The following is an 18,056-nucleotide window of genomic DNA, read 5'->3' on the forward strand; positions in this document are numbered from 1 at the left end:
ACTAGGTCAATAACTTAATACAACATTTACGATAACTCACGAGATCAAAACCCTCACGACGAATGACAAAGTATAGCCCTAATTTGGGCAGCACTTAAACATCCATCGGATTGGTTTCAATCGATCGGACATTGAATCATAGCAGTGATCGAGTTAATACCCTGTATCGTAGCAGCGTCTTGATACCTTAAGACTTCGAATTTAGGCAGTATACTTCGTTTTTGATCAAAACTTTCGAACACAGAGCAAGTCCCATGCACAGGCTACTTATAGCCACATTTTGAGTTTTACGCGGCCCGCGTAAACCTTAACATAGGTTTTACGCGGCCCGCGAGAGCCCCTAGTCTACGTGTAGGGCATATGTGTCACGAGTAGGGTTGCCAGGTGTTCGACACGTGGCTGGAATGCTTATCCGGTCAAATTATAAGTTGACACGGCCCGCGTAGATGTTCCTTATGGTTTATACGTGGCCCGCGTGAAAACTAAAAATCTGATTTTCTTGGTTTTTCATACACACTAGGGTTTCTGGGGTCCGGGTTTTCACTTACGGGTCGATTTGGGGCATTTTTGCAGTCCTTACAGTAGGGATCAATCACAAACTAGGTTTCGATGGCAGACTACTTAGTTTGATAGATCATAAGTGATTAGGGTATTGTAATAATGATGATAGTATTACATCGATTGTGATGGTAACAATTATCATAGAATCAAACGTTAACTAGGATGACTAAACCAAGGGCTTAGGGTTCGATATTGTGTTAGTATTAATGAGCATGATGAAACGACAGAAAGTGAGGAAGTTTATTATGTGATTGTGACCTTATAAAGGTGAACAAGAATACTATGGTTAAGGGATGTTTGTGCTAACTGAATGTGGAATTTGAATGCTAAATGCTACTGATGATCATATAATGAATCCATGATTAATGATAACAAATGCTCATGATGATAATTGGATAGATGGCATGGAAATTGTAACTGATTAATCGGTAATTTGGGCATTAAGCAACTGATCGCACACATTTGGATCAGTCGCACAAGTCCTTAGGGCTGACACACACATGGGCCGAACAGTTTGATGAATCGCACACCGGCCCATAAAACCTGAATCCAATTGCACAAGTAAACGGACTGAACAAGCTGTTGGGCTGTACACTAGCCCATGAGCTAGATGCCAATCGCACAACCCAACTCAATCGCACAACAGAAGCCAGTCGCACACTGTTGCTTCGGTCGCACACCTAGGGGCGGACCGCACACCAGAGTTGGGCCTTAATTCGAGTGTGCCATTTACGCCATGATAATTGTTTGGGACTGTTGCATGTTAACTGAAACTTGAACTTGTGAAGTAACCTTGTATGTGACACAATAATCTGCTATGTGGGTAAACTTTGTAACATCAATGATGCTTGACGTGGCTAACTGTTATAACATGTATAATGATGTGAAAATTTCATGGATATAATTTGCATAATATGTGACAAAGTGTATTGTTCAATGTGATTACAAAACTGATTCTTTTTGATAACCGTGTTAGGATCCGGTTGATCAACTTTGAGTAAATTAATCTAATAAACCGAGCAAATCTAAGGTGTGTTCACTTCTCTTGAGCATGCGTCCCTGTGGGTGGGACAGTCAAACGGGTATTCCTGAGAGGAATAAGTCTTTTCTGGGTAAAAACTAGGATGCTGGATTATACACTCATTTCCTATCACCTTAAGTCCCATCTTCTACCGAATAGTTACCTGAGAGGTAACGGGGTATTAGTTGATAGCACTATTAGGATTGGCAACCTCACATCGTACCTGAGAGGATGGGCGTGAACTAAGGACCTTAATCACGACCAATGCTTTGATAGGGGGCATTGGGGACGGGCAAAACAAACTGAAGCCATCTTGTACGACATCGAGTTATTATCAACATTGTTTCCAGAATTGTTACTAATCTGGACTAATCACTTGTTAACTAAACGTTTTATAAAAACGGTGAACTCGCAAGCATTGTGCTGATACACTTGTTGGATGCTCGCAGGTCGTTAGATTCTTTGGACAAGGAACTTGCTGTCTGGGATTGCTGGAGAAGTCATGGGTTGAGCCTTTTGGAAACATGAGACAAGTTTATTGATTATCATGCATTTGGTTTTGCAACATTAAACAATGGTTTACTTTATGCTTCCACATACAGTTTTTGTTAAGATGCTGTCAGATAGGAGGGTAAAGTGGATTGGGTAACGGGTTAAACGGGTTTGTGCTACAACAAGTTGCTTTAGCGAAATATTTTTAAGAGTTTTTTTAGACCGTGAATCAATATGCAAACCGTTCTATTTCAAATTTATATGTAGTGGAGTTATTGGTTTTGTTGGTGTTAGTAATCTTTATCTAGGACATGAATCATGAATCAGTAAACTAATGTCTTCATTCGTTCTTTATTTTCTCTTTATTATTTTGCTATCTGTAACATTCCTATTTTTATTATATAAATTATAAGGTTTGGTTAAATTTATTAACCACTAGTAACTAGTTTATTTTTAATATAAATATTCAACCCAAAGAGTTTTAAACACTATTTTATATATAGTTAATTGAAATATTTGGCCTGTATATGGTTGACCTTTCTAATAAAATAAAAGTATATAAAAACTTATATTATTAGACGGGTAGTCTACGGATAAGTTGACTATTAGAAATATGAAGTTCCTAGACAGGCCTAGGAACCATATAATAATTAAATTATAAAAATACATTGTATTTTGAACCTACTCTGTTTTTAAAGAAACTTGGTTCAAAATGTAGACAAAAATATTCTCATTCTAATGACATATTCATTATTTTATAAAAACGTCATATTTTAGAAGTTATACGCGCCAAACAAGTGAAGCAGTTAAATTAATTATAATATATATTAAATAAAACAATAATAAAATAACACTATGAATGTTGAAATTAAAATACAAAGTTATCGAAAATTTTGAATAAAATAATAAGCCATACCAAGTTAAAAATCTACATGTAATACTACATAAGCAAAGTTGAAAAGAAATGCATGACCTACATGTGTATATATGCAATTAATGAAAGTAATAGGTGGAATACAAAAGATACGTGTTTTATTTTAGGCAAAGGAATCTATGGCTCACACCAACTAAGAATAGTAGGTGAAATAGAAGCAAAACTTTGTTCATGTCCTTCTCTCTCTCTCTCTCGATCAGCTTTCCCCTCTCTTTCTCAAAATTTATTTTCTTTAATATATTAAAAGCTATAATAATAATAAAGTAATAGTAAAGCCCTGCCCCGTTTTAAGTATTGTAACTCCCGATCACCGCTACCTTTTCCGATTGATCTGAGTCCCATAACGCATGTCAAGGCTCTGCCCGACTAAGTTCGTTTGGATTCTATCTTGGGACTTCGGGACAAGGTTGAATTAGGGGTACTATACTTAACACGAGTGCATTATATATTTTTAACACTTAAAAGTTATACCCAAAATTTATACCAGGAGTCCTTCTAGTTGAACCCTAAAATTACATAGTGGGTCCATTCCTTTTTTCCACCATTTTATTCTCTTTTTGTAAGTTACCCAAAACTATTATTTATTATTTATTATTTCTATTTTGTAAACAAACTTTCATCAAAAGTCATGCCTATTATTTTATTTACCCAATAGGGAACCATAGTTGAAACACCCAAATAATCCTGCACAACTCCTAAAATTTTCGTAGCAATCAGAATCAGGATCAGGGCCCCTAAAACCCACGGGGGGTAAACCCTAGTGGACGATTATCTTCAAATCTCGTTGTCAAATTCGAATTTAAAGAAATCATCAACTCAGCAGGCCTAGTTCCACACGTGGCCAGCCTATAACCCTTTCGTGTCCCTTACGGACCGTAAGGTATAGGGCTTACGGTCCGTAAGCCAGATCAAATTAGTGTATAAATAGAGGGCAGTGGCACTTGATTTCTGGTTTTATTACGACGATCAAATTCAATTGGTACGTCGAGATATAGCCAAAACAGTCTCCAAAATCACTAATTAGTAGAGGGGGTGCTACTACGATACAGGGTATTAACTTGATCGCTATTACGATTCATTTTCCGACCAATCAATATATCCAATGGATGTTTAAGTGCCGCCCACATTAGGGTTATACTTTGTCGTTCGTCGTTAATTCGATGAATGTTTAAGTATCGTACTTTGTCGTTCGTCGTTAATTCGATGGATGTTTAAGTATCGCACTTTGTCGTTCGTTGTGAGAATTTGATCTCGTGAGTTATCGTAATTGTTGTATTAAGTTACCTACCTAGTTCGTATGCACTAGGTTACAAGGCTAAATCAATAGACTAAGCTCTGCCTGTGTAAATCTGCAATATATCAAGGCTTATGTGTAGACTAAACTTTGGCCGTATGAATCTGCATGATTATAATGTGAGTTATTCTCTTTTTATCAACTGTTTTACAATACTCCAAATTATTTCCAGAATTATAAATTACAGTGATTAAGTTTATGTAATCACCAAGTTACAGCCGGTATGTGGGGTATTGTGCACTTTACTTGATAATCGTCACCATTGGGGCAGCCATTGGGTGATATGACCATAATCACAGACACCATTGGACAGATGGGCCAATGGGTCGAGTGGTAAAGTACTGTGGGTAGTTGGTTGATATCAGAAACATTGTAAAAGATCTTAATACTGTGAATTATAACAAATGTGTCGTTTTCAGTAAAATGAATGATCTCACTCAGTATTTCCCGCTGACAAAACCTTTTTAAAACGCGTTTCAGGTAATTACAGTAGATTGGAGTAAGGATTGGATCCGACACTGAAGGACTTCAAGAAGTGGCTTATGTTATTAATTAAAATCAAATTAAGAAATATTGTTTTTACTAAAAGCTACCTTTGTAAAACATGGAATTTATTCCATCTATTTAAAATCCGGTGTTTCTAAACTCTGATATTTTCCTAACTCACGGTCCTGATGAAATTTCCGCTGCAATGTTTTTCAAAATAATCACCGGTACCACTAGACTGCTCGCGGCTTCCGATTCCGGCTAGGATGGGGTCGGGGGTCGTGACACTATCTTTCATTCTACACATTCATCTATTGAACATCTCTTAAATTGGTTGTTGCAAGATGGTAAGCTATTGTTTTCATTCGTTTTCCATGTGGGTTTATGTTGTTTGACGAATACCAAAATGTTATGCTTGAGTTTTGTAGGGTTGGTGTTTACTTTTCTCAGATTCTATTTATTTTATCTAGATGCTTTTATGATTTGATTTTTTGGGGCTGTTTTGTTTTTAGGCTTTACAAAATCAATAGGTGCTAGGATTTTAAGTAGTGAAATTATGTCTGATTCAAGTAGCAACGAACACTCTAATCCTCATTACAAGGTTATACATTCAAATTTCTTCGACCTAAATCTAATTTTATGTATTGATTGAAGATGTGAACAAAGAAAACTATGTTGCTGCTTTTGGAGATGATATAGCATCAAGTGTATTTCTACTTAATTTGAAAGAGAAATTTATGTGGTATGAATTTTTGAGGCTTTGTTGTTTTTTTAACATTTGGAAACAATTTGATTACCATATGAGAGTGTGGTATTTACAGTTGCAAGCGTACGGATTGGATGCAAACTTTGTAACTGAAGCCATCTTGTACGGTATCGAGTTATTATCAATATTGTTTTCAGAATTGTTACTAAACTAGACTAATTACTTGGTAACTAAACGTTTTGTAAAAACGGTGAACTCGCCAGCGTTGTGCTGATACACTTGTTGCATTCTCGCAGGTTGTTAGATTCTTTGGACAAGGAACTTGCTGTCTGGGATTGCTGGAGAAGTCATGGGTCGAGCCTTTTGGAAACATGAGACAAGTTTATTGATTATCATGCATTTGGTTTTGCAACATTAAACAATGGTTTACTTTATGCTTCCGCTGAACACGTTAAACTTTAATAAATGGGAATTTATTATAATATCTTGTTAATAGTTCAATTTGATTGCTGGCTGGATCCTGGTACGTCACAAGCCTAGCGGGGTTTCCGCATGTGGTATTTTAGGGGTGTGACAGTAATGGACTGCAAATTCTGATAGAAAATACAGCCTGGACCTTTGTTACGAAAATATTCATTTAAAATATGAAATCACGTCGAAAAATTACGATTCCAGTGGGGTTTGAAAAGTATTGTAAAACATTACATTTTAGACTCAAGAAAAAGTGAATTTCGTTATGTTTTGACCTCGTTATAGCCAACATAAGTCGGCTATAAAGATTTGGACAAAATCTGTTTACTTTCAGCTCTTCCCAAAAATGTGTTTATGATCTTGTTTACCCCAAATCCGACCCGTACATCATGCATAACCCCAAATACATCAGATTCAACAACCAAGTATTGACAATATCAAGTTATAATCAAAACCCTAATTTTTAAACAATGAAAAACATCAAAATTGATCAAGAAAACTGTAGGATCGTGTTTTAACCCGAACGAGTCTATCAGAGGAGTTTTGATCAGATACAGGTGCGGAAAACAAGTACCTGATGTAGAAACAGCTAGATATTCTCTTAAATCACTTTGTTGATTGATATAACAGCCTTTACAACCAATTCTCACACCGGCAGCACCTCGGTATGGAAAATCAGAACGTTACAAATGAGATCCGCTTATGGGTATTTATAGTATTGGTAGGTTCCCATATTCGTACATGTACAAATAAGCGAACCTAATAGGTTCCCATATATGGACAAGTCAGGTTCCCATATACGGACATGACAGGTTCCCATATGCGGACATGTCAGGTTCCCATATACGGACATGACAGGTTCCCATATACGGACATGACAGGTTCCCATATACGAACATGACACATAAGCGGACCTACTCTCTAAAACACATATACTCTCCAGTTTTCTCATAAAACGCGCCCTAATCTATACAATACAATGTATAACATGATCCAAGACGAAATCAACAGATGTAGTGCACCAACAGACTCCCCCTCAGATGTTGATGGAGTCGATTATCGAGTCACAACAATGTTGTGTCTTCACATCTTCAGTCTTGATCAGTCTCTGGGCTTCTCTCTCTCAATCTTCTCTTGCAGGTCTTCAGACTCCCCCTTGCGATATGCTGGCATTTCTTCAATTCATCAGCATCATCAGCTTTAGGATTGTTGTCTGGCTTATAACAGATTCAAGCAACACAACCTGGATCACCTGCAAATTCTCTACCCAAAACATAAGTTTAACTCACATACATATTTCAAACATAAACTTGCACTAATTCAGACTCTTCTTCAAAACAAACACAGATTTTGATGAACCACTTGAAAGGTTAGATTATGAAAACATTTAATTCCAAACATACACTCCCCCTCAAATATTGCTCATCATGTTTAGCACTCGGAATTTTGAAAATCAGCTTTCCAATATCAGTTGTCAAAAATCTTTTTGAGTTTTTGAAACTTTATGCTAAAACACACTGAAAATCTTTTTGAATTTTGAAAAGAAACATGTAATGCAGTAAAGAAATATTTACATACAATATTTTTGTGAGTTTGTGTAAGAGGATCATATCAGCTTATGAGACAAATCACCAACATCGTTAAGCTTGATTTCATTTTAAGTTCTAAACAATTCACCTAGATTGTCAGTATATTTGTCCACTTAAATTTTCACACAAAGTTCAACTATTCCGAGATACGATATTATTGTTTTAAGAACTTAAACTTATCCGTGTGTCCCACTACTTGAATATACTCCTGTATCCAGATCCCAATATTCAGTCTTACAGGTGAGTATACCACAGCTGATATCTGTATAGGGGTTAGATGCGAGGGCCGTGAGAGCTCAGGTCGATACTTTCGTATACGCAGAGAGATGACGGCTTTGACTTTTGGTGTGTCCCCTTTAGAGGATCTTTTTATTTCAACAGCAGCGACTATCAATTTTATTGTTTCATCAGCATGCTGGGGGCGAAGCTATGTTTCAAGCTTTTGCGGAAAGCATTATCCGGGGACTAGGTCAGTACTTCCATACAGCAGAAGTCCTAGGATAATACCCCAGATATCACTGAGTATAAAGACCTAGTATCTCAGAATAAGGGACCTTTCAAACAAGATTTCAGGGGTTACCTATATATCTAAGTTTGTGTTAACCCACGGAACAAGTAAGTTTGAAATTTAGTTTATATCTCGTCACAATTTACTAAGTGTGTAAAAACCTACTGGCACATCCTCAGTGAGATTGTTTATCACATTTTAACTTTTCAATTCTTTAGCATGTTGTGACAGTCCACTGATGTACCATCATTTCCTCTTTTTCACAACAAACTCATTTTTGGTTTTTATCATGTTTTTGTCTTTTTCAAATTTTCTAATGTTTTTGGATTTTCTGAAATTTTCTACTCCCCCTAAAATGCAAACACATTAAAGAAAATTGAAAACAAACTGTACAGAAACATGACAACCGATATCAAATCGCCTCAATTCGCCATTCACTAGGCATAAACAATCTGAACTCCCCCTTTCACAAACCATTTTCTCATTTAGATTTCAAAACACTTAAGTTTGTTTCAATCAAAATGACTTTTCCGGAAAATGAATTTGTTAAGATAAAAACCACTTGTAGGTTTATCACTTTGTTAAAATCGGGGATATGGTTCATCATCTTGTCTCTCAATCACTTGTAGGAAAATGCAAGTACAAATTAATGTTCTTGATTTACCATATGCACAAGTTATGCACAATGAAATCTTCTAACCACTTGTAAACAAAACACAAACAAACCTTTTTACCGTTTGCGTGATTGACATTACTGTAGTAAATTCCTCAAGAAAAATGCCGATACCTGCTCCTCGCTTACCAACCTGGGAGCTCCGGCATAGTCCTTCAACCTGTAAAATTTTAACAATTTCAAACACTTTCAAATCATCCTAATTAAACATGAAAGATGCCGATTCCTGATCCACGATTACCAACTTGGGATCTCCGGCAAGTCTGGTGTTTTACTCAAACATAATGTCCACCCAAGCCTCACCAGCCTTGGGTGACTTTGGAACACATCTGTCCCACCAACATTTTGATTTATAAAATTCTTTAGCACCTTTAACCTTCCTATCAACCATCTTCCCGAAAATGTGCTTGACTTTCCCGTTGAAAGCCTTCTCAACATCAAATTCTCCTTTATCAGCGAAGAATTGATTTGAGATCTCAACCTTTCCAACTTTCTTCATCAAATTTTCCTTTGACAATGACGGAAAATTCTCATCGTTCACCACTGGAACGGAATTCACAATCTTTTTATCAACCAATGACTCCTCTGATTTTATGGAATCAGATTCATTATCAGAATTACCCTCAGATTTAACCACCCATCTTTGTTTACTTAAATCACCTCTTCTTTTGTAAAACCTTTTTGAACTTTCTCCTTCCTCAGAAGTAGAATTTTCAAACTTTTTAACAATTTTTACAGATTATTCTTTCTTATCAACACAAGCTTCTCTCAAAACAGAGTTAGAAGAAACTTCCTGTTTTTGGTAGTTGGTCTTGGGGCAAATCCACGCTATGTGTCCAACTTCTTGGCATTTGAAGCAAGTTCTTCTGTCAACTATTTGAGCAAATTTTCTCACATTCTTCTTTACTTCAGCAAGAAACTCTTGATTTGACTGTTTCCAGAAAGGTTTCTTCTGCTCATCTTCAGAACTGCCACCTGAAACAAATTTTGTTTTTGGTTTATAAGTTTTCTGATTTTTATAATTTTCTTGTGAAATAAAACCAAGACCTTTTTTTTTAGATTACCATTATGGTTTGGTTTCTTTTGGAAACTATAACCACAACCGTAACCCCTTTTCTTGTTTACTCTTTGTTGAATCCTTGAAGTGTAAGGTTTAGGTTTTGCAGAAAGATTTAACTCTTTTATTTCAGAAATATTAATTTCTGTTAATTTGAAAACCTTTTTGATCATTTCAGTTTTAACACTTCTTATTGGAAATTCCTCATCAGAAAATAATTTGTCCGAATTATTCAAGGTATAAGCAACCTTAAACATTTCGTCATTCAAATTATTCTTTGATAACAAGAATTCTTTATTATAAACTCTCTTAACCAGCGAACTCGGACTCTTCTCAGACGAACTCGAACTATTTGATTTAGACTCCAACTTTGACTCTTCATCCATATCCAACACCTGATCGACAACCAACTCTCTTAACTAACTCAGACTCATGATCAGTGTCAGACGCTGTGAATGTAACATCAATATTGTCTGGTAATTCATCAGTGATTTCAGACTTTAATTTGATATTTAGAGCCTTGTCTACTTGTTCCTCATTTGGTTTCCTGGGGGAATAACTCTCAAAGATAGGAGGCGGACATCTGTTATACTTGACACTTGGTTTCTTACCAGTATCCTCTTCTTTTTCTTTCTTCTTGAAAGCTTCAAGACCTGCAACAATAGGATAAACACGATCAATCAAATAATCGCAAGTAGTATAACTCAAAAGTAATCGGTTAATCCTTTCACTCTCAATTCTCTCAAGTTCCAACTCCTTCTTCAAATTAGCACAGTCTTCAATATAGTCATTGATAACACTTTGCTTTGTCATTAAAGTTGCACTCTTCTTGTCATTTGCTTTTTTGATTTCTGCATTTGTCCTTCTCAGACCATCAACTGTCCTGTTTAGTACATCGTATGACTCTTTCACATACTTCACATCAGACAGTAAATCTTCCTTCAATTTCTCTAACTCAGCAATCTTTTTATCTTTTTCTTCACAAACTTTGCAAGCTTCTGAACATTTCTCACAAGGCTTTGTGACTTCAACCACCTTTTCAACTATCTTTTCGACTTCGACAGTCTTTTCAACTTCTACAAGTTTCTCGACCTCAACAATCTTTTCGACAATCTTTTCAATTTCAACTATTTTCTCAACTTCCACGAGCTTCTCGACTTCGACAATTTTCTCCACTACTTTTTCTACTTCAACAATCTTCTCTATTGCAATCTCAGCAGTTGCTTCATCTTTTGTTTCTACAGCTTCAGTCTTCGCTTTTTCATCAGCGAGTAGCTTTGCTGCTTCTAGCTCTCTCTGCAATCGAGTAATCTTCTTCTGATTCAGCATCTCAACTTTATCTGCATAGAAAAAATTAAAACTGTCAGGATCAATGCTTTTTCTACATTTGTTAAGATGCTCTTCCTCATCATCCGTATCAACATCACTTCCAAGATCTGGAAATATCGGAATCCTTTTCTGACAATCCTCATTTTGATCCAGAATCCTGGTAACTAATGCCACATCTGGTTTAGTTCCACTAGGTATATACTTATCCCAGCTAAACCCCTGTGCAACAAACTCATCACTTTGGTCAATTATCCCATAATAAGCTTTCCTATTGGCTTCTTCAATCATTTTCCCATGAGCAGTTTGCGTTTCCTTTTGTTGAGGTTTTTGATCGATTTGATGAAAGATTGATTTCTGATAATAATTGCTCTTTTCTTGACTTCCAGTTGACTCTTGGTTTTTACATTCCCGTTTAAAGTGACCCTTTCCTTTACATCGGAAACAGGTAACCTTTGACTTGTCAAAACCAAGTGGAGATGTAGCCATTCCTCGAAACTCGTCTCTGCCAGTAATCTGTTGAAATTTTTCAGCTCTCCTGCAGGCACTAGCTAAGCACCACTTCACATTCATCAGCTCAAGCTCTTCTGCATCGATTTGGTCGTAATCTTCTTTTGTGAGCATTGGATTACCAATCCTTCCAGCAATCAGACTTTCATACGATTCTAACATGGCTACAAGAGATGCCATGTGTTGCTTTGCCACCTCAGGAGAAAGATGTTGACCATTCTAAATATTCAAGGTCACATTACACTGCAGATTTGTAGAATTTTGCTTCTGAGGGCTAGGTGTGTTGCTGTTTGGATCAAAGCTTGAGAATGATGAAGTAGTTCCAGCACTTTGAGTTGTACTTGCATTTGGACTTGCAGAACCATCAGCACTGAATGCAGTACTAATCTTTGGACTTTGACTGGGAGTGGCCTCAAACTTGTTCCCTCGATAGTACAGACTAACATCTTGCTTCGCATTTGGGTTTGTCATGATAGCTGTCTTTTGAATATCCAGCTCCTGCTCTTCAATTTTCTGAATAAATTGAGCCAAATTCATACTCTCGGACTTCCTCATAAGTTTCACAACCATCAAATATGTTCCCCACTTATGCTGTGGTAACGCCTCAGCTAGTTTGTCGACCCACTCATCGTCCTCTTTCTTGATGTCCAATCTACCCATTTCCAATACCAGATGACAATACCTATCATTGGTTTGTTTCGTAGTTTCATGATCGAAAGCTGTAAACATATCAAATGATTTCTTCAATAATGCATTCTTGTTTTTGATCATATCAGCACTCCCTCTGAATTTCTGAATCAAAGCCTCCCAGATGGATCTAGCTGTTCCGTTATGTTGAAGTAACATAAAAATATCTTCTTTAACAGCTTGCTGAAGAATGTTGATCATCATCTTTTCACTTGTGTATTTCAACTTGTCAGCTTCTATAAAATCATTAAAACCCTTCTCTAATCCACGTTCATTCTTTGGTTTCTCATAATCTTTTAACAATGAACACCATGCATCGAATCTGTAAGCTTGAACCCAGTTCTCGAATCGGTTTTTCCAACCCTGAAAATCTTCAATGTACATGAGTTTCGGTGGTTTTTGATGAGTTCCCGTCTCATTCTCATTATACAACGCTTCAGCAGCGGTTACAGGAGCAACGGGTGTTGCGAATGCTTTGTAGAACTCTTCAGCCATGTTTCGGGAAATACCTGACGATCTCGAATTACCTGACGTACACAAACAAACAAAACACAATCAGTTTAAACGCTTTATCAAAGCAACTGAATCAAACTGATACTCCGTGCGAACTGAATCACTCGAACTGATGATGATTCTGTGCGGATTGAAGTTTGACACACTGTGCAGACTTGCTAAGACCCGGATCAATTCAAACGACCAGACCCTTTGAAACCTTTGAACTCCAAACCATACGGATCGGAACCAACTTTCAAGCGAATTGTTGACACTTTAAACGCGCTGAAAACTCACCCGACCTGAATTAACACTAAAACTTCAAATATTATTGAATAAGGATTTGGGCCTTTTGACTGTTTAACCCTTGATGCAATTAATATAACAAAAGGGTCCCTTTTTTTAAAAACTTTCATTGGGCCGTAAACAGCATATAGTATTTAATCATAACAACAATTGCAACAGGCAACTCGATTTTTATGATTGGACCTCAATTATTAATTTGTGACAATGATTGGGCCGCTATATGAACTTTAAAATGACCGTCCCCTTTTTTTAATTGTGGCCAACAACTTATCATGTATGCATTAAATCTGATTGTATATCATTGGGCCGCTACTCTTAGTGGGTCGGTGTATATCAAGTTATCTTAATGAACCGACAAACTATTTTATGAGACAAATACAGTGATTGGGCCACTTATAAACACATGTAATCCTTCACTGATTGGGCCGCATGTCTATAATGAGCTGACAATATTTCTGATTGGGTTGACAATTGATACACTTCAATTTGTACAATTATTAAACGTGTTCGACAACCTTATTTGACAGTTGAAGCGAAGCTATATGACCAAATACGTGAACCTTACTGGATGTATTTATGAGCGAACCATAAAAGCGATACTACCTGACAAATGAGCGAACCATACTGACTAATAAGCGGACCTCACATTTGGCACTATGAGCGGACCTACTGATAAGGACCTTTGGAGCGAACCTATCAAATTATGTGACAATGGAGCGGACTTGAAAGGTTTTACGAGCAGATCTATTTCAATTTGGAGCGAACCTGTTGAAAATGTGTATCTAAAAGCGGACCTATGAAGCGAACCTATGTGATGCCGTAAAAGCGGACCTAATTCGGAACAAGTTTTGACCCATTTTTAATATGAATTTTAACACCAAACTTTCCAGGGTTTGTCTATATACTGTTACGCACAATCTGTGAGATTTTGAGCCGATTTTGACCGTTGGAACTTTTTGAACAGATGAAAGAAGGTGTAGAAGAAAGAAATCTCAATGAAATCCAGAAAATCTCTATAGAACTCCTCCTCCTGAAGCTCTGATACCACTTGTAGGATCGTGTTTTGACCCGAACGAGTCTATCAGAGGAGTTTTGATCAGATACAGGTGCGGAAAACAAGTACCTGACGTAGAAACAGCTAGATATTCTCTTAAATCACTTTGTTGATTGATATAACAGCCTTTACAACCAATTCTCACACCGGCAGCACCTCGGTATGGAAAATCAGAACGTTACAAATGAGATCCGCTTATGGGTATTTATAGTATTGGTAGGTTCCCATATTCGTACATGTACAAATAAGCGAATCTAATAGGTTCCCATATATGGACAAGTCAGGTTCCCATATACGGACATGACAGGTTCCCATATACGGACATGTCAGGTTCCCATATACGGACATGACAGGTTCCCATATACGGACATGACAGGTTCCCATATACGAACATGACACATAAGCGGACCTACTTTCTAAAACACATATACTCTCCAGTTTTCTCGTAAAACGCGCCCTAATCTATACAATACAATGCATAACATGATCCAAGACGATATCAACAGATGTAGTCCACCAACAAAAAGTTACTTCTAAGCGTTAAAGGGTATTGAAATAGATCAAGAAAGCCACCAATTGCAAGATCCAAGCAAAAAATCAAAGTTGGATGGTGTTTTGAAGGAATAATTTCGAAATTATGGTGGATGTAGGGCTGCCATACGTATTTGGGGGTTTGAGGTTGGGTTATGTTTTTTTAACTAACCCAAAACCCATGGGTGAGCCTTTTGGTGGGCTTTGGTAACCTTTGGTGGGCCTTTCTAGCTAACAAAAGCCCACCAAACCATTTTACTAATTTTTAATAGGCAAAGTCTATAAAAAGAAAACGCACTAGTCTGTTTATTAAAAAATTATTTTAATAACGTTAAATCACACAAAAAGTGCACATTGTTCGCAATTACGAGAAACAACTAACAAGTAGTCCATGAAATCAAATAACATATAATTTCACTCAATTATATTATTATTTCTATGTTTGCAATACTATATCGATGTTTCACCAACGTTTGGGGTCAGACTTGTGTACAGTTTGGTAATTCGGTTGATTCACCGAATTATTGTTAAGTGAATATTCGTATACTAACTATACTAACTGAGATGCTTAACAAACCAATATGAGGTGAAATGCAATAGTGATTTTAAATCATGTTAAAGATAATAGAGTTAACCTAAAAAATCTCAGTTGTCACATAAGTTTTACAAGGAATATATATAGAACATAAATGACAATTTAATTATTGTTAAGTAATCCTAAGGTATATGTTTGTGATATTTAACTTCTCAATCTCGTAATTACCAAAGGAACTTTAAAAATTATTATTGTTGTTGTTGTTGTTTTATATAGAACACAAATAACAATAACAATTATTGTTGAGTAATCTTAAAATATATGTTTGTGATATTTAAGTTTCCCAATATGGCTAAAGCTTTATCTTGTCAATCCGTAATCAAAATAAAAGACTTAAATTACGTTGTATATTAGCAAACATGGATCAAAATATAAAACTTGTATTATGATATCCTATTTATAATATTCAATTCCAATGAATGTCATGTTTCATTACTAAGCCATCCTTAAAAAAATGTTTTTAATCAAAATTATTTTTTTCTTTGTTAAATTGGGTTAATATCATAGAATGAAAACGTTGCTAATTTTTAAATCTTTACCTTAATACCCGCCCTTATATCAAATTCTATGATGTATTATAGGTAAATTCTTTCATTCTTTGTTAAATCGGGATAATATCATAGAATGAAAACATTGCTTACTTTTAAATCTTTACCTTAATACCCGCCCTTATATCAAATTCTATGATGTATTATAGGTAAACTCTTTCATTACTGATGTGGAAATAATTAAGAATTTTCCTAAAGATTAATGACTGTGATGAGAGTTGTTAACCACTTTAGAAACGTATTAGGTATTGATTACAAGCAAGAAATTGCGAGTTTATGGTATGATTATCAAATACACCTACTTGTCTTATTGTGCTCTGCAAACAAACAACTTTCATTATTTAATCTGTGTATAACACGAAACTATAACCTAGTATACTTAGTATATATCAATATACCTTTACAGATTTTTTTAAAACTCTAAGTAACAAGATAACTACAACTATTTCACTAAATATTGCTTAAATTTATTTATTAAACCATTAAATAAAGCTATGATTTTACCTACTTTGAGTACCATACATTTATTTAAATACAAAGATTAACTATGTATTTCAAAATTTAGAATCATTAAACTTTCAATAATTCGGGGTGTTACATATCATATCTCACATGATTTTTAAAATTAATAAACCATGAAATTTCATGCCTCATATGAACTTACATGGGCTTTAGGTATCACATGTTTCTTACAATCCTTTACACCCATGTTTTTCATGTGAACTCAGTACTATAAATCTCTTAACAAGGCCAACCACTGTTTTGCACATTTTGTTTTCACACCCCATCTCTAACTTTGTTTCTCTTACTCATATAATGGGTTTAAAGTGTCATAAGGTTCCTTTTACTTTAGTTGTCTTCTTTTTGGGGATGTTTATCAATAACATCTCCCTAGCATCTAGTGTTAAAACACTTGATGACGGATGGAGCCCCATCTCACCGAGTGACCCAGCAATGGTGGATATTGCAAAGTTTGCAGTGAAGGCACACAACGAAGGGCATCCTGAAAGTAGAGTTGTCTTTGATAGTTTGGTAAGTGGTTTGGTCTCAGGTTATCCAAACCCAACCTACAATATGACCATCGCAGCTAAAAGCGATATAGTGAGGAAGTATTTAGCCCTTCTTGCTGAGAGGCCATATATGAACTCTTTGTGGCTTCTAGACTGGCAAGGGCCTATTTAGTCGTTTACCTATTTAATTTCATTAATAAAACTATCATATTCAACATCTGGTGGCTTTTTATGAATGATAAATGTTACCCATCGGTTGTTAATTTTGCCTTATATATTTATCTAAATAAAGCTTAATTCAATATGCTTTCGTCACATTCTTTACCTATTGTAGTCTTATTGGTTAACTTATTTGTTATATGTTTTATAATTCTTGCTCTGGATGTTAAAAAAATCATTCTAATATATACACATTATGTTATATACAATTTTTTTATCATTAAATAGTTATTTACTTTGAAAGTATTAATGTATATAAAGGTATATCGTATGTTTTAAGAAATCTAATTTGAAATTAACTCCTAAGTACTTATAAAATGAACTTGAAACTACAACTTATTACTGATTGATACACATTTTTTATTATTACTATTAGAAAAAAGAAATATACAACTTATATACTAATTGAATATATATATATTTTATGGTAAAACATTTGTTTGTCTTAGCATTTCCCAAACAACACTGAAAATGGTAAACTATGTTTTAACACATTTATATTTCTTAGGGTCTGTTTGGTATGGTGTAATGGAATGGACGAAGGAATGGAATGGACGAGGTAATGGAATGGACGAGGGAATGCAATGGATCATTACCATTCCATGTCTTGTTTGGTTACCATGTGTGAATGAAATGAGTTATTATTGTGTATTGTTCGGTAGGCAAGAAAAACGGAATAATAAAATCAGCGGTGAGTGGTGGTGGTGGTCGGTGGTAGTGATTGTGGGTGGTTATAGGTGGCGGTGGTGGGTGTCGGCGGCGACGATGGGTGGTGGTGGTGGCAGCGAGTGGCGGTGCGGCGGCGATGACGAGTGGTGGTGGTGGCAAAGTGGCTGTTGGTGGTGGGTGGCAGCAGAGGTGGCAGTTGGTGGTGGCGGCAGCGGTTGGTGGTGGCTGTGGTGGTGGCGCCGACGATGGTGGTGGGCGGCGGCGAGTGTCGTTGGCGGTTGGTCACAACTGTGGGTGATAATGGTGGCGAGTGGGTG

At 36.1% G+C, this 18,056-nt stretch overlaps 1 protein-coding gene across 1 annotated transcript; it reads left to right on the forward strand.

Moving 5' to 3' along the window:
- The first annotated feature begins 16,657 nt into the window (after positions 1-16,657).
- Positions 16,658-17,023, forward strand: LOC110901400. Its single transcript, XM_022148231.1, has one exon. The coding sequence runs from the start codon at positions 16,658-16,660 to the stop codon at positions 17,021-17,023; it is 366 nt and encodes a 121-aa protein (XP_022003923.1).
- The last annotated feature ends 1,033 nt before the right edge of the window (positions 17,024-18,056 follow it).

This window comes from Helianthus annuus, chromosome 15 (assembly GCF_002127325.2).
Source record: "Helianthus annuus cultivar XRQ/B chromosome 15, HanXRQr2.0-SUNRISE, whole genome shotgun sequence".
Classification (NCBI taxonomy): Eukaryota; Viridiplantae; Streptophyta; class Magnoliopsida; order Asterales; family Asteraceae; genus Helianthus; species Helianthus annuus.

Coding starts and splice junctions, on each gene's coding strand:
- LOC110901400 (XM_022148231.1), top strand. CDS start 16,658: ATGGGTTTAAAGTGTCATAAGGTTCCTTTTACTTTAGTTGTCTTCTTT.